Source organism: Kwoniella pini, chromosome 7 (assembly GCF_000512605.2).
Source record: "Kwoniella pini CBS 10737 chromosome 7, complete sequence".
Classification (NCBI taxonomy): domain Eukaryota; kingdom Fungi; phylum Basidiomycota; class Tremellomycetes; order Tremellales; family Cryptococcaceae; genus Kwoniella; species Kwoniella pini.
The window spans coordinates 461566-483861 of NC_091722.1; the positions used below are offsets into that span (position 1 = coordinate 461566).

The 22296-nt window shown below is 38.0% G+C and overlaps 9 protein-coding genes across 9 annotated transcripts; 3 read left to right on the forward strand and 6 right to left on the reverse strand.

Moving 5' to 3' along the window:
- Positions 1–408: 408 nt before the first annotated feature.
- I206_105310 (uncharacterized protein) lies at positions 409–1228 on the forward strand (the record flags this gene model as incomplete). Its single annotated transcript, XM_019155523.1, has 3 exons — positions 409–502; positions 607–748; positions 928–1228. 3 exons carry the CDS (start codon positions 409–411, stop codon positions 1226–1228), a joined length of 537 nt encoding a protein of 178 aa, XP_019011677.1.
- Positions 1229–1457: 229 nt separating this feature from the next.
- Positions 1458–2665, reverse strand: I206_105311 (uncharacterized protein; the record flags this gene model as incomplete). The annotated part of the gene is made up of 3 exons (XM_019155522.1): positions 1458–2347; positions 2407–2498; positions 2568–2665. The coding sequence occupies 3 exons, from the start codon at positions 2663–2665 to the stop codon at positions 1458–1460; spliced, it is 1080 nt and encodes a 359-aa protein (XP_019011676.1).
- Positions 2666–3861: 1196 nt separating this feature from the next.
- On the reverse strand, positions 3862–5177 carry I206_105312 (uncharacterized protein; the record flags this gene model as incomplete). Its single annotated transcript, XM_070203097.1, has 8 exons — positions 3862–3958; positions 4047–4161; positions 4227–4302; positions 4373–4640; positions 4725–4780; positions 4860–4977; positions 5066–5092; positions 5155–5177. 8 exons carry the CDS (start codon positions 5175–5177, stop codon positions 3862–3864), a joined length of 780 nt encoding a protein of 259 aa, XP_070059198.1.
- Positions 5178–5565: 388 nt separating this feature from the next.
- I206_105313 (uncharacterized protein) lies at positions 5566–7297 on the reverse strand (the record flags this gene model as incomplete). Its single annotated transcript, XM_019155520.1, has 2 exons — positions 5566–6539; positions 6631–7297. 2 exons carry the CDS (start codon positions 7295–7297, stop codon positions 5566–5568), a joined length of 1641 nt encoding a protein of 546 aa, XP_019011674.1.
- Positions 7298–7970: 673 nt separating this feature from the next.
- On the reverse strand, positions 7971–9184 carry I206_105314 (uncharacterized protein; the record flags this gene model as incomplete). Its single annotated transcript, XM_019155519.1, has 7 exons — positions 7971–8090; positions 8157–8375; positions 8548–8647; positions 8790–8833; positions 8891–8944; positions 9041–9070; positions 9149–9184. 7 exons carry the CDS (start codon positions 9182–9184, stop codon positions 7971–7973), a joined length of 603 nt encoding a protein of 200 aa, XP_019011673.1.
- A 358-nt stretch (positions 9185–9542) lies between these two features.
- Positions 9543–11869, reverse strand: I206_105315 (uncharacterized protein; the record flags this gene model as incomplete). The annotated part of the gene is made up of 4 exons (XM_019155518.1): positions 9543–10577; positions 10640–10841; positions 10912–11258; positions 11468–11869. 4 exons carry the CDS (start codon positions 11867–11869, stop codon positions 9543–9545), a joined length of 1986 nt encoding a protein of 661 aa, XP_019011672.1.
- Positions 11870–12392: 523 nt separating this feature from the next.
- Positions 12393–14957, reverse strand: I206_105316 (uncharacterized protein; the record flags this gene model as incomplete). Its single annotated transcript, XM_019155517.1, has 12 exons — positions 12393–12470; positions 12549–12659; positions 12712–12871; positions 12950–13173; positions 13243–13589; positions 13643–13730; positions 13784–13885; positions 13954–14050; positions 14118–14244; positions 14306–14409; positions 14464–14488; positions 14564–14957. 12 exons carry the CDS (start codon positions 14955–14957, stop codon positions 12393–12395), a joined length of 1857 nt encoding a protein of 618 aa, XP_019011671.1.
- Positions 14958–15701: 744 nt separating this feature from the next.
- I206_105317 (uncharacterized protein) lies at positions 15702–20549 on the forward strand (the record flags this gene model as incomplete). Its single annotated transcript, XM_019155516.1, has 9 exons — positions 15702–16892; positions 16960–17405; positions 17473–19093; positions 19162–19444; positions 19512–19823; positions 19912–19986; positions 20052–20129; positions 20197–20339; positions 20430–20549. 9 exons carry the CDS (start codon positions 15702–15704, stop codon positions 20547–20549), a joined length of 4269 nt encoding a protein of 1422 aa, XP_019011670.1.
- A 385-nt stretch (positions 20550–20934) lies between these two features.
- Positions 20935–22137, forward strand: I206_105318 (ribonuclease P protein component; the record flags this gene model as incomplete). Its single annotated transcript, XM_019155515.1, has 4 exons — positions 20935–20980; positions 21052–21446; positions 21503–21833; positions 21908–22137. 4 exons carry the CDS (start codon positions 20935–20937, stop codon positions 22135–22137), a joined length of 1002 nt encoding a protein of 333 aa, XP_019011669.1.
- Between the last annotated feature and the right edge of the window lie 159 nt (positions 22138–22296).

Sequence of the window (22296 nt, forward strand, 5' to 3'; positions counted from 1 at the left end):
CATAGTATTTCGGTGTTCTTGATATGAGACATATATGCATGGGTGACTTGACAGATATCGGGACGCTTGTAAGAGACCAAATCGGCGCATGAGTGTGAGTGATGGTTATGAATGCATGACGAGTCTACAGTGAGACAATGTAGACTATTTGTCGGCTAAGCTACGGAGTGGACACGAAGAGTGGAGGTTGGATTATTGTCATGACTATCCCTTGTATTATGAAAAGCTAATCCTTCTTGTAACATACACATATTCGTGATCATCACATCGAAGCATAGACGATTGTCCGATCCATCCTGATATATCTATTAGGTCCTCCTGCTCATCACTTCAGTAAATCAAAATTATTACTTGACTTCAACGATCCTTTCTTAGTCATACCAACTACCTCTTTCAATACTCCACAACATGCCTCCAACATCAATAGAATTCACTCCTAAACATTCTCAACCATTCACGTTAGAAGAAGCAATGGGACTAGAAATAGAAACATTAGTAACGGGTGAGTATATTTCTTGCAACATTATGCCAATTTCCATTCTCTTTATCGTTAGTATAGTATAAAAGCTAATTTCTGGATTTACTTTTACATGAATGATGAACTAGAAATTAAAAGATTAGAAAATTCAATTAAACATTTAAAAAAAACACAAATTGAATTAAAATCATATATTAATTCAGAAGATGGAAATGAAGAAGAAGGAGAAGGAGAAATTGAATTAGCTTATAAAGAAAATGAAAATACAATGTAAGTGATTTTTCAAATTTAACATTTTATTGTAATCTCAAAAAAAAGAAAAGTTAAATAATTTTAATACTTATTAAAAAAAAATATCTCGGAATGATATATCTCTATCTTATTCACCTTAATCTAATTTATAAATCAAATAAAGCTAATTCAAAAAATTTCTTTCATATTATAAACAGATCAAGTCAATCAGAAAGAATAACAATTATAAAACTTGCACTAATCAATAAATTAGGTTCAGATGCTAGATTAGAACATTATGGTTTATCAATTGACAATAATAATAATAATAATAATAATAATAGTAAACCACTTCCTGCTTCTAATGAAAATACCATATCTCAGCAGCAAATACGAAATGAAGAATCTTTATCAATTGATCAAATACCTAGAGAAATTGTACAATTACAAGGAGGTGGTTCAGCTGGTACATCGAATCAAGAGCAACCTGTAAATGAAGATGTAGGATTACATTTATAACGATATTGATTTAGACATGTACAAAAAAGGGAAGAAGCATAATAACAAATGTGGACAATGATTACAGATTTATAATATTAATTACTATGTATGCATGTATTATACTATATAATTTTTGACAGAATGCACTATGGATACATTTATTTAAACGTGTTTCCACTATTGTCTATAAATACGAAGCTAAAATCTGTAATGTCCATTTGTTTTACCTAAAATTTCTTCTTTTCATTTATTGTTGGCCTATCCATCTTTTCTTAACATCTGTAACGGCAGCTCTGGCGATTAAACTTGAAGCAGCTGATGCAAGTTTAGGAGCCGAAGCAGTAACAGCTGAAAGTTCAGAAGTAACACTAGCTTTAACTCCTGAAGCTGAAGCAGATGGCATAAGAAGAGTAGTAAGAGAAGTTAAATTGGTTTGAGGAGAAGTAGCATTAATATGTTGAGGAGTTAAAGTTGAATTTATAGCTGATTCGGTAATGTTGGTAGGAAGAGTTCCGTTGTTTGAGATTATGAATCCTGATGATCCTGATGTAGTTTTGTTACATGTAGTTTCCAAAAATTGATTAAGAGTGTAATTTCCTACTACAGTAATATTTCCAAGTTGAGGATATTGTTCTTCAACTAAAGATAAAGCTCCAAAAATACATTCATCACATAAAGCAGTTGGTGGAATTGATTTAATTTTATCTAAACCAGTTGAATTTCCACCTAAAGCTATAGTTGCTATATTTGTTGGAGTTAAATCTTCACCAAGATATGATTGAAGTTCTGTAAGTAAAGAAGTTGCACAGAAAGTACCATTTGAAGAAGAGTTAGTTGAAGATGAAGAATTGGTTAATGAAGTAGTGTTCATTGCTGATGAAGTAGCGTTGGTAGTAGAGTTTCCAACGTATGGATTGGTAGTTTTCAAACATAATACGTCTCTTGCGAGTGGGTATTGAGCGATAGCCCACTCAACAGTTTGATTGGTAATTCCGAATTTGGTAAGATCGGATGCACATCCACTGATGATTTGTTGAGAAGCAGCTGTGAGGGTTTGGTTGGAACATGGTTGAGATGAACAGAAAGTATCCAAATAGGTTCCGACAGGTGCGATAATAGAAGCGTTGCTGGTGACAACTACGAATTGATCATTCAATCAGTATTTTTTATAGCAAATGAAAATTTTGATAACTCACTTTGACCTAATAAGTTACCATCTAAACATTGGTTCAAAGGCGATGAACTGCTGGTCAAGTTCAAGACCGTTGTGATACAGCCGGTAGACAAGCTATAAAAGATGAAAAAGTTAGTTCTGTACTTTTCGTTCGAATTGCCACTAGTCAAGGTTGGAACTTACTATCCCAAAGCAGTTTGAGCAATTGATTCAACATTAGCTTGAGCGTATGCTGAACCTGCTAAGGCTGAGGCAGCGATGATAGCGGAAGTAGTCTTCATTTTTACTAAGAGTTTTTTACGATTAAGTGGCAAGTATGATAGGAAGAAGAAGTCAAAACGTGAAATTCTTATAGGATCTGATTATATACTTCTCAATAGAATAATGACGGTTAACCGAAATGTACCGAACATTCCAAAAAAGCGATGATTCAATAATACTCGAATAGCAGACGTCATGCTAAATTGAAAAAAAAAGTATTACGTATGATTCCCTGTAAACTACCTAATGATAAAAGTAGGGAAGGGATTACTGCGGTATATGATGACCAAATATAAAAGTTTAATTCATATCCCTGAAGTCTTAATATCCCAACCAAAAGTAAGCTGTAAAGAGCAAACACCAAGTGAGTAGAAAGAAAGTCTCGGCTTGGTTGTATAAAACATATTTCAGGATCATCGTCACTCCACTCTTTAAAAAGTCTGGAAAGATCGTCAAAAAATATAACTTTGTGACGTTTTTAGTGACGTATTTCTTTGATTTTACCCTTAAAAATGACCTTCCGATTTTAGACTATAATTTTGGGTGTGGCTGTGCGGCTTGATCCACTGTGTGGTGCGAGCATGTGCTTTTATAGGAATAGTATGACGGTGAGGTCCGATCGATAATTGAGAGATAAATTGGTCATCTCAGCTACTCAGAAAATAAACGGCTGGATGGGCTTTGATGACTCACGAGACAAATGTGCGTTAAGGGCAAGCTACGTTGGCAAATGAAGGACATGGCAGAAATACAAGTTCAATTGCATTTTTATAGGATAAGCGTGAAGACCAGGCCTTAATCAACCGGATCATCGAAATTAGTTTGATTTACAAACATCTTAGCACTTACCAACCATCTAGGCGATATTGCGTGACCCCATACATTCAAGAGATTCACCAACCAACGAAGAGATATGTAAGATCGGGCTTTATCATAGCATCTAGCCCAAGTTCTCAACAGATCACAAAGCATCATTTCTTAGGCTTCTTAGCTTTTTAGCTTCGAAGCTGCTCAGCGTGGCGGTGTCCTTATCTTGTCATCATTCCCAATACGCTCGCAAAATGGTCAATCAACTAGCTCGAGCTCGAATAAGTTGACAGTACAAGGGACATGATGGGATACATTCAATCTACATATCCTTGTGGAACATGGTTAAAAGAGCGTTACAACCTGAAACTCCGACGATCGATAAGGCGGTCAATGAATCCCAAACAGACTACTTCTGATCTTGATCGCCGTTTTTAGCATCATTTTTGGCTTCAGACTTAATATCAATTTCAACACCATTTGATTCTTTGTTGTATATGTCATACCTATACAAACCTTAGCAGTCAAGTTCTCTCGGCTTATCACACCTTCGATGCCGAGATGTGGTGATGTATTATTGATGAATGAACTTACTTGCTAAGGACATAAGGGATTCCAGAGAATTGAGGACCATATCTAGCTGCATTATCATAAAATTCATATACCGGGATAGCGTGAAGTTTCATGTTAACGGGAACAGCGAAAGTCTCTACATGTCACCAGTAATTGAACAATTAACACCGGGATTGATCATTTCATGATAGGGGAGCTTACTGTTTTTGGGTAGCTCTACCAGATAAAGCTTCTTACATTCTTTAGGCTGGGAAATGTGAACCGGAATATAGGGGTACTAAGTAATATTCGAAGAAGTGAAGTCAGCTACTTTGGGAGAATATCGATATTCCCAGCAGCTGATTTACGTAGAACGTGTCGTAGTTAGGTCTCCACCAGGTTGTCAATAAATCTCCAACTTTCCAATCACCTCCTGGTGGGCTAACCCAAACGGCGCGGGTGAGGTTCTCGGAAATGTCATCCACTTGCACGTCGACAACACCTTCAATGGAAATAGCTTGACCTTTGCCGTTTGAACTTTTACCTGATGGGCTGAAGGGTACGCCAAGCTGTTCATTGAGTCGAGCGATGAGTCCTGCCGAGTCTGTCTCGAGCGGATCAAGATATCCTCCCGGGCTTGGGTGAGTATATCAGCTGATCAATCGACAAGACTGAATTATTCCCAATCAATGATAAAGATGATACTTGGATTATACTCACAGCTTATAGAAGGCATTAGCAACTTGCAGAACCAGAACATGAGGAAAACCATGTGACTAGTATATACAAGTATAGTCAAAATCTCGTCAGCTCAATATCCAGAAGATATCACTTTCGGAAGGCGAGCTAACTTACAGTGACTAGCATGATAGCTTCAACTGATCTTCTTGTACCTGATTCATCATTTTGATCTTCAAGTCTTTTGAGTCGAGCTGTAACCGAATTATCTTCATCAGGTTGAGATTCCCTCTCACTGGTATTATTGTTCATCAGTCTTCGTTACTTTCGCATGATTATATAATTTGTCCGGTAAGCGAGGTAAGAAACTAGTAAACACTCACATGAAAGAATAACCATCAAGAGGATAACTTAGACGGGCCGAGCAAATCTCACGTCAGCTCATAGGCAATCAGAGTGTGAGCTGACTTACATTGTGAGCGATTCGAGCGACATCGTTCAGCTTCGAAGGATTACGTACGAGATACAACACGATTATTCAAGTTATGCTGTGTTTGATCAAAAGAGTTGCTTTCTCCATTGGATAAGAGGGATAAGAAGAAAAGATAAATGAACGAATGAAACGGCGATGTAATCGAGTGAATCAACTGCCATAGCAGAGTCACAATTGAAGTGACGATGGTTGAGTCAGCTGTTGTGTAATACCAGTTGGTCAGATATATATCTTGATCACGCACAGACCACATATTTAACATGATATAACATTCATATACATGGCTCCGCATCATGTTATACAACTACAACGAGTGATTCATAAGATTCGTAAATTCATATCAATTGCTCCCTCAAACACGTCAACTTGATTACATTCTACAATGCTTATTTACGCATAAGCAGCTATTGCTCCTTCTCCATCTTTCGACATCCACTTTTCACCTACAAATATACTCTTATGTTTCTTTCCACATCCTTCTATTGGACATCTATAAGTATATTCATCAGGTTGTTTAATTTCAACTTTCTTAACTTTTCTCTTTGCATTCTTTCTTCTTTTAGACATATGATTATCTCCCAATAAATCATTATCAGCTTGTTTAATTATAGATAAAATTTCTGAATTTGTAGTAGGAGTTTGTATTCGATTTAAACATTTTTGCTCAATTAAATGTCCACATCTTAATACCCATATTCTATCTTCTTCCGATTTATAAGCTGATGAAACTAATAATTTCGATGAACAACTTATACAAATAATAGAAGGTTTAACTTTATTTCTTTTTATGATATTTCCATCATCATCTAATTCTATAGGTTCTTTATTACTGATATTATCCATATCGAAATCAGTTGTAAATCCTTTATCAGGTTCAGGATATTTAGGAGCTGATACTTTAGATAAAATAGTTTGAACATCTTCTTCTCTCCTTAAACCAAGACCTATATCCGCAGGTCCACCTCCTGCTAAACCACCTAAATTCCAACCTGCTAATTGACCGAAACCTAAACCTAATTCCAATCCCTCTGCTCCGCCAGCTATTATACCTGAACCGTCTCTAATCCTTCGAGCAGCCATTATTCTTTGTAAGATACCAGGCTCAACAACGTTTTCCACCATATTCAAATCAGGTATATCTCGATAATCTTGATGCCGTTCATTACGATCGGCGACGCCTGTAAGGGGGCGAGTCACTTGACCGCGTCTGTAAAGACCACCTCCGCCTAGACCTATTCTAGGTCTTGTTCCTGGTGGAGGGAGGGGAGCAGGGGGAGAAAGAATAGCTCGTCTTCTCTCATCCTGTTGATCATTGATTATTGCATCGTGTGCTTCTCCCCGTTGTTGTACTAATTCGTCAATTTCTATAAATTCCATTAGCTCAAGTCTGGCCAGGTGTAGCTTCGATGTGAGGGAGAAAGTGTACACAGTCAATAAAGCTGAATTACAACTCACCATCCATCATCCTTCTGAACCTATTTGGACTGGGCCTCCTGGTTGCACGTACAATTCTGTCTCTCCTGGTTTCATCTTCTCTCGGATGCGAAGTAGTTTGTACTAGAGGTGGATTGGGATTTATATTCTCACCAGTGAAAACAATATCATCATCACTATCATCTTGAATTTCAATTAAACTTCTTCTTCTAGGTACTACTTGTGATCCTGACGCAAAATCATTTTGAGTATTATGTTGATTTCTTCCATTTCTACGTTCTGTTAAAATTTCAGATAATCCTCTAGTATCACCTTGTTGAATATCCAAAGCTTCCAAATTTCTTCTTCTATTTGATGGTAAAGGTAAAGCACCAGATGTAGTAGAAGACAAAGGAGATGTCAGAATATTATCAGAATTATAAGGAGAAGTTAAAATAGGTAATAAATTTGATCCTGATCTTGATCTTGATCTTGATCGAAGTCGAATATTAGGAGGTGATTCGTCTGACCAAAAGTTTGGTGAAGAAGGAGAAAAGCGACTTGGTCCAGCTTCCATTTCTGCTTCTGAATTGTGAAAAGGTCCTTCGTAATCTGGTGATCTAAATGGATGAGATGATTCATGTGAATGAGCAATTGGAGAAAATGATTGGTCAAGATCGAACAGCTCTGATACTTCCGAGCTTGCCATTTTGATGAGATCACTTTGTCTTTTTGAAAGTCGAGCAGATGTGAAAGCGAAGGTGAATGATCAGATACCAAATCTGTTAAGATCAAGCAAAGTGGATGCTTGATAGATCTAAAATCACTTGTAGACTTTCCTTTCGAAATGCCTTCAGCGACCAGCGCGATGCTATGAAGGAGAGTTAAGTTGAATTGATGATCGCTTGGGCAAATGCCAGGAAAGAAAGGTCACAACTCTATCTGAATTCCAACCTCCACAAAGTTAGAGGTCATAGCGTTTTGATCTTTTTGGGTGGCAAAATATCTACTTCAGTTCATCTGGTCCCCCAAGTTCGTGCAGGATACATATCACAGAGAACAGTAGTATATGTATTGTCATCTCTTCAATATTCACAATCTATTCAATTACATTGTGCTCACATGCCCGATGTAAGACATATTCTTGAAGTCTATTGGAAGGATTGAATGGTGATGACATCTTGACTCAAATCAGGATATCAGAACGCCATTTGCCTCACAAACTGATCATTCATTGTCAAGATGGGTATATCTTATCTTCATAACTCATATATCTATCTAGCAAAGGGTATACAAGTTGTACAATTACATGAGGGTCGCAATGTCAATTCACCTTCTCTAATTCTTTTCATAGCTTTGTATATTGTATGGTAGAATGATCATTACTCATCATTTTCAGGTTGTTCTTCTTCCAATACTTTGACTAATCTAACATACATCTCCGTCGAATCATCTCCACGTAAAACATCAGACAAGAAACGAGTTTCAACTTGCATTTGTATCTACATTCCGAAATAAATTAGCTTTACAATTCAAAACAAGCTAAAAAATGGGAATTTTGAACTAACCATTTCCAAAGATCCTCTTATTACTCCACAAAGTACATTGCTAAACCATAAACCACCTTCTCTTGCATCTCTAGGTAATTCAGCAAATTCCGCTAAAGGATTTTCATCAAATGTTAAAATGAATTCGTTAGGTTGAGGTAAATTTTGATTTTGATTATTGTTAGAAGGAGGAGGAAATGATAATGATGGTGATATTCCTAAGAATGTTCGAAAAGCAACCTATATTATTACAACTATTAGTGAGGTCTCAATTCGGCTACACATGAGTTCTGAAGGGTACTACAGAAGCTTGGGACTAGTAATCTGGCTATTTGACCATATGCATAATCTGATCCTCCCGTCATGACAATAATCGCAAGCAGAATATTATTCAATCAAGAAACAGACTCACCTTCGATATCACCTCAGCAGTCTCTGCGAAACTTTGACACCTTTGTAAACCCGTTCTAGCTAAGAAATCTTCTATCAACCTGATTCCGATATTGTAGCCCCTATAAAGTGATTGTGATCAGCGATTCATCTTACAACAAATCGGTGTATATTTCGATATAGGAGGGTATACGACGGTATTGATAATTGTGGGTATTTATATTAGGTGGAGATATGTGAAGTTAGGAAGTTAAAGCAACTTACATCTTTTCTAATTGTTTATTCACTTCCCCGTAATCTTCATAGTCCTACGAGCTTACACATTAGTCCTACACAGTGCATATGCTGAATGGATTCCAACATACCTTTATTAATTGAACGACCAATGCTCCGTATGTCAAAGTGAATAACTCGGCATTCTAATCTCATACCAAAAACACAAGGTCAGCTCATGATTTTAAATTATTTTCAATGATCATGAATTATCGATGAGTATACCATCTCAGAAAACTTACAACTTTGTCCGTCCTTTTCCATATATCATCCTAAATCAAATGTCCGGTCTGTCAGTTCACCTTCCCTTACTTCTATTCTTGAAAGAGAGGTCCAATGTTACAACTTACTCCGATAGCTTTATATTGTTTAGCACCTACTGACATTCTGACTTCCTATTTTGTATTCCTTTACTTGTGCAAGCTTCACTGTTTTTTGATTAAAGTGTCATGCGATTGGAATTGTCAATAGTGCAAATGATGCTTTTATTGATCAACGCGATATGAAATGTCGAAGTGGAGGATGTTCGCGTCAAAGTGTAGACTAAACGGTGAAAAAGCAATATTCGTGGCATACAAATAAGTACATGTTACATCGTTGTATAGAATTATATAAACGATGAATTCAATGATGAATGGCTGTATAATTTGACATAGAAAGTATACAACACAATAGAATCCAAAATATCGTGCTAAAGAGCGGACCTGCTTCAACTGAATTTCTGCAGCAGACTACGTCTTTCACTTATATCCTTCCTCCAGTTCTTGCAGAGTTCACCTCACTTCCTTCGCTTTCCGCTCTTCCCCTTCTTACCTGTCTTCCATACATCATCTCCCCTTCTTGATTTCCAGGTATATGGCGTATTCCACCAGATGAAGTAGGTAAGATACTTGCAGAGGGAGTTTCACCATAACTAGCTAAACTTTCACCTCTTATCGTACTTCCTCCAGTTATCGTTGAACTTGCACCTATAGTTGAACTAATTCCCATTGTAGATCCACCAGTAATTGTAGATCCTCCATTCAAAGTAGATACAATTGAACCTCCATTCATTGTATTCAACGAATCATTAGTTGTATTTCTGATTCTAGGTGGTAAAGGTAAATCTCCTTCAAAATCTTCATCTTCTTCATCAAGTCTATTTCTCACCATATTATTCTGATTATTGTTCAATAAATCTCCAGAATTTTGCCTTGACATTATTCCTTCGTTGAAATGATTTAAACTTAATAATCCTAGATTAGCTGAAGCTCTCCAACCTTTTCTTCTATACCTTCCAGATTGTGATAAACTAGGGCCTCTTTGTAATCCACCTGTATTTGTTGTCACTTTATTAGGAGATGATTTCATTGGCAAATTGAGATCGTTATTGTTAATAGGTGATTGAGAATCAATTTCATTTTGTTGTAATTTCCATCTTACAGCTTTACCTAAACCCTCTACATTCTCTCTCACTTCTTCATCTCTGGCTTCTTGTCCTGAAGTACCGATAAATGTAGAATACCTGGCTTGAGTTGATAACACCAAAGACATCTGTAAGATCTTATTTAGCTCTTGGGTTGTTGGAGGAGGATATGAATTTGGTGTAGGTGATAATGGTGGATCTGTTATTTGAGGCAATAATCTCGGAAGAAGTGGTAAGAGGATATGTAAGAGAAATCCAGAAAGTAAAAGGTGTCGTACAGGTATCGAAGAAGAAAGAGCGGTGAGATAAGACGATGAGCTTGATGTGGGAAGATCTCGCAATTGAGTAAAAGGTAGAAATACTCCTTCAACATACTGACAATTCGTTTCAGCTCTGTCACTCCAAATTAAGTATGACGAAATTGTAGTGTACTTACTGGTAAAACCTGAGCCCAGAAAAAAATCCACACTTCCGCTGCTCTACTGACTACTTTTCCCTCTTCCAAAGTTTCGAATTTAGCTTTAAGTGTTAACATTCCTGAAGCTATAAATTCTCTAAGATCTGCCGTCAAGAGAGAAACGATCCTTGATGGAGGATAACGTTGAGAAGTCGCTACAATATGAGAATGACATAGGTGACTAAGGTTAAGACCGGGAAACAATATCAGTCAAGCAACTGTAAGGAAGAAAAATAGCTGAATTGACTCACTTTAAATCCTCTATAGGTGTTTTAAGCGCACTTCCAGCAAACAATGGTAATACGTGAACAGTCAAAAGACTCCAAGGACTACTAGGACTTGTATGAGCCACAGTCATAGATTCGGCTATTCGACCACTTAAGTCATTTTGATGATGGTGATTATTATGATGATCCGCCAGTGGTGTCCCGTCGGGATATATCACAATACCGGAAGAAGATTGATTTGATATTGATGGTCGCGGTGATGGGTGTAAATGAGGAGATGATGATGTAGGGTGTAATGAACTTGATGAAGATGAGATAGGTACTGGTAACACAGGTGGTAAAGGTGGGAGGTGGGACAAAGTTGAGGAAACCTGTAAATTGGAAGTAATTGGCATTGTCAGTACGATCGGATTCCACGGAATATGAGTTGTAGGACGTGAGAGGTTCAGATCCGCAATATGAACGCTCCAGATGAGATGTTATACAATACCTTCATGTGCAAACGCTCGGCACACAGAGTATAGGGTATCAAAGGAAGCATGCGGAATCATTTGAAGCACAGTAACGTTGACGCACTCACCAATTTATTATCATAAGCCCCTGTAGCCCAGCCTTTTTGTCCATGTCCAGGTGGATATCCACCTATAGAGTATTTATGAGGACTTTGATTCGGTAAAGTTGGTAACTTCTTGTCATTTTTACTTGGTAAAGGAGGGGGTAAAGGATCTTCCCTATTACCAACACCTAAACCTGATGAAGATCCTTTACTTGCGTAAGAAACATTCGAATGTGTTGGAGAAGGCGGTAAAGCTGTTCTTCTCGGAGAATACAAATCTCTATATGGATTAGTCAAATTCGTTGGTGTTATGTACCCTGATCCTATTTGTTGAGGTATATAAGAGGATGAGGGTTGAGTAGGAGGGGAAGGTGGTCTAATTGAAAGGTTTGTTGGACGTCGAAAAGTCGATTGATTCGAAGTCATTTCTATGGGATTTTTGATGATGTTCTCAGTCTATATCCATATGACAGGTAAGACCATAATGTACCGCTGCCCACTATGAATGTTGACATTCAAACTGATCGCAGAACCTGAGATGGTGAGCAACTTTCAATGTGAACATGATCTCGTCAACAAACCTCGCTTTGGAGCCCCGCACTCTGATATATGTCGATAATGAATCGGATATGAAGGTTGCAATATATAAAAGAGTGTAATCAATCTCATGAGGAGATGTAGTTGGAACAAGAGTTTGGTAGATGATAAGTATGGTAACTACGGAAATATAGATGCGGCTTTATTCTGACAAAATAGCAACTAGATAGAATTATTTCGATTAACCTCATGATATGCCATTCATGGATCTCGATAAATGAATACCGCGTAATCAATTTCATGCTTCAGCCTATAAACCAAGTCTACACCTTTGTTTTTGTATTATTTGTCGAACTATGCGTCTCATCACCTTCTCAGCGTTCCCACCACCACTCATGCGAGAAGCCCAGGTCTAGATTTCCCTACTTTCATCTACGTTCACTATGAAATTCGCGAACCATCTGACTTCCTCAACGAGCATATCGGCGGGCTGCATGACAATCAGACTGAGTCAGCCATGCGAACACATAAACGAATCTACAATTGGCATGACTTAAGGAAAGCTTACCAGGAATTCATCGACAGTGTGTACATTGTTGAAACGGTTTCCTTTGCCTTCTTGATAAGCAAATCGATAAATGTTTCTTGTCAAATTCCAGTATCGTTTAGTATCAGTATTCTATATCACCCATCAGCAGTTATTTCATTTCTCGACAAGTAAAGATACATACACCGGTAGAGATAGAAGGAGCCATAATGATGGTTTTTTCAGCTTCTTCGGCGCTCAATTTGGCTTCAGGTCGAGTAGCGTAGACTCCCTTGACCGTTCCAGATAAAAGTCTCCATGCCGGACTATCTACAGTGAATGGAGATACAGGTGCGGGATCAAGACTACCGAACGAAAAGGCATGTTAATCCTGATAGTACTTATAAATTCTAGATGGAGCAGGTCCTGATATGAAAACTTACGAAGAGTTGAAAGCGACATTCAAGATGACTTTTCCAACCTTTGGTCCGGATAAGTCTTGATGCATATGGCAATCATGATATTGTATGTCGTTACCGAAAGCCTCAACCTCGAGATTAAGCTTGTGAGCCACTGGTGAGATCACGTCGATAAGTTGTTGCTGAAGCTCGGCGACGGATGATGCAAGACTGATTCTATGGTTGACAATCGCAACGACACTCTCGGGCTACGGATACCGTGCTCTCATCGTCAGTATTTGATTTGATCCGCCGACAGGATAAGTGAAAGAACGTACCAAAGCGTTGACCTTAAGACCACCGTTAATGATATCAACAGCTTGCGTAGTCCCGACCATTGCGTTACCCATGCCTTTAGGCAAAGTACCATCTAAATAACTACCCTCAACCCACCAATCCTCGACTTCCTTCAATGCCTTTCGGTCGACTTTGCCATGCTTAGACAAAAGGGAGTCCTCAACCTTTCGAATTGACTTTTTGAGATGACCGGGGAATTTAGGTGCAGAATCCGCTCCACAAGCTAAGAAGTTGACCAAGGGGGATTCAATGTTCAAGTGTGGCTTATGAGGGTGCTTTTCGATTGCGGCGATCAGTAAAGAGATGTAGCCGATACCAGTGTGAGGTGCTGAAGCACTCATCAGTAAATTGCTATACCGGAATGGCAGACATCGAGCTTACGAGGTACGGAACTGTGTCCACCAAGGGTCTCGACTTTAAGTTCAAGATCCATGTATCCTTTCTCGCCAACAGCAGGAGCAGCGAACAGCTAAGGAGACATGAATTAATAACAGAAAAAGGTATGTCATTTATCACGCTTACCTGACCCCATGCCTCTGCTAAGCCATTACCTTCATCGACCAATATCGAGATTGAATCTTTACCATATTTCTCCTCGATCCACTGACCAAGGTGATAGGCTCCCTGGATTGGTAATTTCGTCAGCTTACGGTATTCTACGAGACAAGCCGAAGCTCAAAAGGAACACGAACCACCTTGCCGCCTGTTTCCTCATCGATACCAAAGGCTAAGATGACTGTTCTCGCTGGGGTAAACTTGCCGGACTCAATTAGAAGCTCAATAGCGGATCTACAAGGCGTTGTCAGACCACGATCTATGACCACGGGTAACAACATCGTATGAAGGCAAAACATACAGAGCTCCAATTACACCTGATTTATCATCGGTTGCTCCTCTACCCCAGATTACTTCACCATCATATTCACCGCCAAATGGATCATGAGTCCACAAGCCCCTAGTAGCAGGGAGGACTGGGACAACATCTAGATATATAGACCATTAAGCTTGGCAATTATTGGCAACTCACTGGGCGTAACAGCTTACCTTGATGTCCGGTCAACAAAAGTGGTTTGAGCGAAGGGTCGGAACCCTCCCATTCGAAAATAAGAGCATGAGTGACCACTCTGGTCCTTTTCAAGTGTTGATGACTGTGAATAATGGTAGTCAGTCACTGAAATCGTTTTGCTTTATCTCTAGCTTACACCAGGGGATACGAAGTTTCAAGATCTGTTCATCCAAGAGAAAATTGGAATTAGCAGTACATTCCAAAGGCGATTGCACCCATCTCAATCATCAACTCACAATCGGCAAATTTATAAAAGACATCCCATCTATCATCTTCACCAATTTCACCCATTACATCGAAAATCTCTGTAGGGATCTTGACAGCTCCACTAAGCCAATTGACCAGTCGATCTTTTTGTCCTTCAACTACTGAAGAAACGTCGAAAGATTTAGGATAAATCGCTTCGGCTTGTTCACAAGTTGATTTTCTAGTGACATTGGAATCATAGCTAGCATCTTCCCAAAGATCCAGTAAGTAAGGTGAGATGATGAAATGCTGCAATATCAAGAAAAGACCCAAGACCAATGTTAGGGATTTTCGATTTCTGTTGAACCACCCAGGCTTTGAGGGGGAGTTTCCCCCTTGGATGGAGGATGAAGGAAGGAGAGCTTTTTCGTCACTCATGACCATTTTTCTAATTTACTGCTGTTGTTTCAGCGAGACAAAATGAGACAGCAACACAGAGAAGTTAGAGTGCTGATAATAGCTGTAGGTGCCAGATCTCGACATGGGAATGCAAGACTGTCACCATGCGGCTACAACTTAGTTCATAGATAGCGTCATCGGCTATGTGCGATACGGAGATCTCCGCTATGTAGTTATGTAACCATCCTTTGAAGCTTGCGAGTAAACACAGGCAGACGCGCTTGATTTTACGGGGTGAGATGATTCGAATGCGAAAGTCGTTATCATAATAGCTACTCTGATGATGTAAGAGACAGCTTGAGGTCATATAGTTCGGAGATCAAGTATGCATACTCAAATCGTAAACGAGGGGGCAGATCTTGTCATGATGGACTCGGGTCTAGGCTAATGTACAAAGTGGCTGGTCGGTATTTAACCCATCCGATAGGACACTTTGATTTTCTGAAATTCCTGCGTCTTTCTTTCGAATTTCAACATTATCGAAGCATCTTCACGTGGTAAAGAATAACAAAGAGAAAAGAGCTGCGAGTATCGTCAACAAGATGGACGCTTGCATGACCAACTATACTTTTACGAATTCTCAAAAAGTTATGTGGCCCATTAGTATTCTCAATCATCGGCAAATTACTTAGGAACTAAAGAAATGAGACATAGCTTGGTTGTCTGAGATCAACACCTTGAGTACACTATCTCGATATTTCTAATAAATCAAGACATTCCTACCGGATCATGTCAACTTCCACGACTACCAGACCGACATACTCGACACACCCAACAGCGACAACTATAGCATCATCTTCATCTTTCAATTCAGATTATCATTCCAACGCAACGACACTTACAGCCATTACCATCCCGGATATAGGTGATAGCGGATCTCATAAAAAACCAAGATTAGAACCGATTTTAGATTCGGTAGAGACAGAGGAACCTACTGAAATGGATGAACGATATGCGGATGAAAAGCCAAGGAGAATTAGTATGGATCTGTCTAAAAAACCCAGTGTTAGGGATAGGGCTAGTCAGTTTGAGCAACAACAGCAAACTTCTTCTTCGTCGTACACGCCAAGAGGAAGACCGTTACCCGAACCCTTCGAGATGAATCGAACAAGATCAACATCACCATTGAGGATAACTCGTAAGATTTCTTCAAATCTGATCACCCCACCGCAAGTGAGAAGGATACCGGTACCTTCTACAGCACCTAGCGGAAAATTGTCAACCCAAAGAAGAACATATGAATTTGAGAATGAACCTTCAATTTCATCCGATAGGCTACCCCCAGCAAGATTGGAAAGAGGTAGTGGATCAGCGAAAAAAATAATTCAACAATGGGAAAGTTTACCTAATACACCAGTATCTCATAGAGTACCTACTTCTACACCTATGGGTATAGGAACAAGAGTGATGAGTAAGGAATATTTAGATAAAAAACCATTACCGATTCCTAGAGCAAATCCAATCCCTTCTTCATCATCAAATAATGCAGGATTAAATTATCCTTCTACTTCATATGCAAAATCTTCATACGCACCTTCACCATTACAAAATCAACATTTACGTACACCAACTCAACCAAATAGAAAGAGAGCAGCAACATTATCTCCTTCAAATTCGTCATATTCTTTATCACCTAGTCCATCAGGAGAAAAGAGGAAAAGAAATGGAGGTAGATCCCCTTTAAAAGATATGTTAAATAAATTTGGAGGTGGTATACAAGCTATAGGTAGAAAAGCTAAAGGTAAGAATAAAGAGAAAACTTTTAGTAGATCTGATTCTTTTGGTTGGGAGGATAATGGTTTCTCAACAGAAGAAAGATTAGGTACGAACGGATTACCTGGTGGAATTGTTTTTAGTGATAGAATGGGAGAAGAGGAAATGGGTATATCTTCCGAAAAAACACCTAGCTCAAATTCAAATGTAAGTGATTCTTTTACCCTCGACTTGTAATGCCGCAAGAAACAAGTGACTAAAGTGCGGACGATAGGTTGTTCGAACGTCAGCAGCCATGTACTTGATTCCAACCCCATGTTCGTCGGTATCTGCTTGGGGATCATGGTTATCTTCATGGGTGACTTTGACGCCGACAACAATGCACATAACGTATTGTCCGATATTTCAGAACCCGTCGTCGGGTCATTCAACACCTCGAAGGGTACTATCAGGTACAAATCCCTCTCAATCTACACCTGCCGTACCGTTCAATCAGATTCCTCAACCGCAAGAAGGTATTCAACCAGATGTAGAAATGGCTATGAAGGATTGTGTTGAAGTACGCAGTCTCAGGCGAGATGAAGTGAGAGGTCGAGGTATCCCTCCAGTACCCGAAGGCGTGGGAACAGAGGTATTAGAGATGGTATGGAGTGACGGTTCAAAGAGATATATAGGTGTTGAGGGTGTTGCTGGTAGGCTAGGGTGGGTCAGTGCGATCTGGTGAGTGAGATCATATGCTCGAAGTTTCATCCCTGATATAAATATGGCAAATTAATATGTGAATTAGGGATGTACTTTTGGCATGCAAGTCAACTCAAACACCAGCATTACCACCTCCTTCACCTTTTGTTCAACCTACAACTTTATCCAGAAATTCCACCGCCACTTTACCCCCTATTCCAGGCTCGGTGAATAATCCACCTTCACCGTTTTCCAGTATTGATGGCAGAGGTGGTCAAACGGATTTTCAAGCTAGATTAAGAGCTCTTGAATCACGATCATCAGGTGCAGGATCATCAGCTCCACCTGTACAGAAAATGGGAGATACTTGGGTAGCTGGAAGCGCTTTAGGTATACCAACAAGTGATATTGATTTACCTAATCCTTTGGTCAATTCGCCTCGAAAACAGTCTCTAGGTAGTTTGGGGGAGAAAAAGCAAGACTCAGTAGGATTAAGAGATAGTGTTCAAAGAATGTTCGATCTGGGTCCAGATCCAGATTTGACTTTAGAAAGACCTAAAACAGTCCTTTTATCTCCTGGTCAAGTAAGTCAAATTCGATCGCCTTCAAGACACAGCAATGAGATGTCAGAGAGAATTAGAGCTTGGTCAAATCATGGTCATGATCAATCTACTCAATCTTCGTTTTCAAGAAATAATTCTAATAAATCCACTCAATCATCTTTAGAGGCTTCTAAATCATTAGATTTACCTTTTACGCAACCAGAAATAGAAGGAGTATTATATGGGAAATCTGAAACCATTTTATCATTCGATCCTAATGATTTAAATCCTTCAAGATCAGCTAGTCAAGTTCGTAGACCAGCTTCTACAGTTCTAGCTCGTGATGAACAATCAACAAAAAGATACGGTATGATGATCGATCAACCAATTTTAGAAGAATCTTCAATTACCACAACAGATACAAGCGAAAGAGAAAACAATGAAAATGATACAGAAATCTTTTTGTCGAAACCACCTTTGACACATATAAGTCATATAACATTCCCCAAACCTGCTATTGCTGGGATCAGCATGACAAATGGCCAACCTCATTTAGGTATCATAAATTCTGGAGGTTCGACAACTTCTTCGAATGAAACTAGACCTTCAACTGAAATGTTGACGCCAGAAAGTAGACCTTTCAGTAGTATGACTAACACAACTACGTTAACAAGTTTATTAGAGTCTTCTGTCATGTCGAAATTAGATAATCATTCTAATGATCATGTTGATCTTACAAAACAAATAAATGGAGTTGAATACGGTTTGAAAGAAATCATAACTTCTCTTAATGGTTTTATCAAGGAGATTAAAGGAAACGAAGTGAATTTACCACAAAATTTAGATAATAAATTAGATTCATTAGGATTAGATATGAAAAATATTGAAAATACTTTACAACTTTCAAATTTAGCTAATAAGGGATTACCAAATGTTGAAAGTGATTCAAAAATGAATGAAGTCAATGAGAAATTAGATAAAATAGCTAATCTATGCGAACAAGTCTTATCTCAAAGGTCAACAGCTGGGTTTGGTGTTGATGTTCCCTTCGTAGCTGAAGTAGGGGATATAGTGAAAGATTTACCTGGTAAAACTACTTCTCATATTAGAAATGAGTTAGTAGCTTCACCAAGTGAAGAAGAGAAATCAGCAGGTCAAGAAGTTGCTCAAATTATGGCTGATCTGGTAAGTTTTTTAAGTATTAAATCAAAAACAAGTTGGGCCAATTAGTTAATTGTATTTTGCTTTGATAGACTGGTGGATCTTCTAAAAATTCACCTAGATTAGTAGGATTACAAGTTTTACATAATATTTCTGCACCTTCTTCACCTAAAGTTGAGCCTAGCTCTACTTTAACGCCTCCAAATGATCTAAGATCACCTTCAATCCTAAGTAATAAAGGACAATCAATAAGTAAGCTTAACGGAAATTTACCCGAAGATGTAACGCAGCAAGTAGGACAAGTCTTGAATCTTGTTACGGAATTGAAAGAAGCAAGAACATTACAAACTCAACAAACTACAGATATAGCCAGATGTAAGTTATTTTGTCATTATGAGTTAGTTATTGAGTATCGTTTATTGATGTGACTTTACATTTACAGATTTAAATGAATTAAATGGATGGTTAGAAAAATTCGTATTAAATTCTTCAGGGGAATTATCAAACTTATCTAAAAGATTAAATATATTAGTTGGTTCTTCTGTAGATGAAAATTCTTCTTTAACTTCAAATTCAAATGGAAATGGAGATAATCAAAATCAACCTGGATTACCTGATTTAGTTGCCGATTTACATAGTATGATGTCTGAACAAAAAAAACGAAATGATTCTGAAGGTTCTGTTGGACAAAGATTAGATTCTTTATTAAGTATTATGGGTGAAGAACGTGAAAGAGCTTCAGTTCAACAGAACAGTATGTCCCCCTTTTTTTTTGTTTTCTTATTTTACGTATTTCATTTTAAAGTGATTTCCAAAATTAATGATAAATATTTTGACCTTAGCTGTTGAACAAGTTGTTAGTATTTTGGAAAGACAACGAAATGATAATGAAATGTTATTAAGAGCTGTTGCTACTGGTGTGTCAGATTTACTTTTACAGACGACACAGGAGTAATTTGATTGACTTATCGAGATAATATAGATTTAACCGCTGAAATTCGTGGAGAAAGAATGAGATTCATAGAAGCTATGCAACAAGCAACGTCTGTCAACGTATCGAGTGAGTGATATGTTATTGAATCATTTTGCGAATGTGTTGTGGCTAATTCAGTTGATTCCTCGTACAGTGCATGTTGAAGAATTCAAGAAATTACTTTCAACAGAAGTTAATCGATCAATGGCTGAATTAGGTCAGATGAGAGAAGAAAAGAAAGTATTAGAACAGCAAATTAGCGATTTATTCGCTTTAATGGCTAAACATGGTGGTAAAGTGAGTTTCACAAAGATCTGCTTACTTTTCTCTACAAGTTGAACGAATAAATTCAACGAGTACATGCTGCTGATGATGAAATTAAAATAGGGAAAGAAGAATTCTTCTTCTCTTATTGTTCCACCCTCACCTGGTGGCATGCAGCAGATGTTAGCTAGTCCTGTCTACTCACAAGGACAAGGAAGGGGATTACCATTACCACCACATTAATGCAAGTCTTGCAAAACAATTTAAAAGAAAAAGTACGTTAATTTTATTGATCGATTTTGATAAATTTTGGGTATCATTTGGACATTTTGAAGATCTTTGCGCGCACAATCGAATCTTGCATGGACATTTTTGTATTTGTAACCATCATGCTTGTATCAAAATAATCGTTATCTCAATCATGCATTCATCATCTCGGACAAAAAGGAACATTGTATTCATTGTTCAGAAGCTATAATTTTATACGGACCTAAGCGAATATATTTTCAAAACAACCTCCACTTTTCAGATTCATCTTTGTTTTCACTGTTTTCACGTCCGAACTAAGAAAATGCTTTTCATGTGTTAATGTTTAACGGGTTATCATTTCTAAGTATAGATAAAAATCATGTCCATGGCATATAGCACCAACATCTCGAGAATGGCTCAATCAGGTATGTTTTCCTCGTTAGATAGCATTCCTTACTTGACAATTTATTGATTAATGATAATTCTCAATGAATAGCCCGAACATTTTGTTCGACATGTCAGATACTTGCTATCCCATCCAAATTGGGCGAATCGTCTCGGAGCGTAAAAATAGATCGTCCAAGGATCAAAAAGGGAATCTTTTCGTCAAGGCTAGACCCCAGTTCGAATGATAACAAAGATCAAACCAGTACTACTTCTCGAAATGCTGTACGAAGAGGAAATAGAAATATCATTGATTCTGTCCTGAGCATCAAAGGATCGAAACAAGATGTCCGTAGCCCCAAGCCAGGTCGGTCTCGCCGACCCATACAAATGGAAGAGACCAAGGCCCAAGTCACAGCGGTAGCATTGCGAAAGACAGAAAGGACACTCTCAGAAGAACACAAGATGGAATCGATACCTACACAAGAATTGAATTTGAACTTGAAGGTAAATACTCTTTCGTATCTTCTGTCTTGACATGGAGCTTACAGAATATACACCAGACTCATTTCATAGGATTCGATTTACAAACTTCTTTAGCTTTAATATTTTCAACAAAATTACCTGTATACAAATCAACTTTATTCAATATTCGTTGTATATCATTTCAAAAACTTCCTATTCGAAAATTACCTCCTTATCCTATAAATGAAAGTGAAATTTGGAAATTTGAAAGAAAATGTATTTATTTTACAATTTTAAGTAGTAAAAATTCAGTTAGTAAACTTGCTGTAGAGCGTAATAGATGTAAAAGACGTTTCAAATCTGCTTTGAATAATATTATAAATGGAAAAGATATAGAAGAAATAGAACAAAAAAAATTGCTTAATAATCGTATGTTCCCTTTTGATTGCTTTTTAATTGATGATTGATAATTGATGGACTGATTTCCAAATTGCATTTCAAAGAATACGCATATATAGCTTCTCTTACTTCCAAAATGTATGATGCTCCGTTTGATCAAATTCAATTTGAAATATTGAATGGTCTACGATATTTACAGAAAGCGCATTTAAAATCTAGAATTACAAATGATTCACTACCTTTACCCAAATATATAGTCAGAGAACAAGTCGAGGTAGGTACTGTACCCGACAGTCAAGAAAAAGAATCGAAGGTATTGGAAAATGTATTTTGATGATTAAGTGAACGGAGATGTCTTTCCGAGTATAGTGGATCTTAGGAAATGGTCGAACATCTCTATTATCTCATTTGTACTTCAGTACTCCACAAAGCTTGCACTGGATCGAAAACCATGCTTGAGGAATTGAAGGTCAACTATACATGCATACTATGC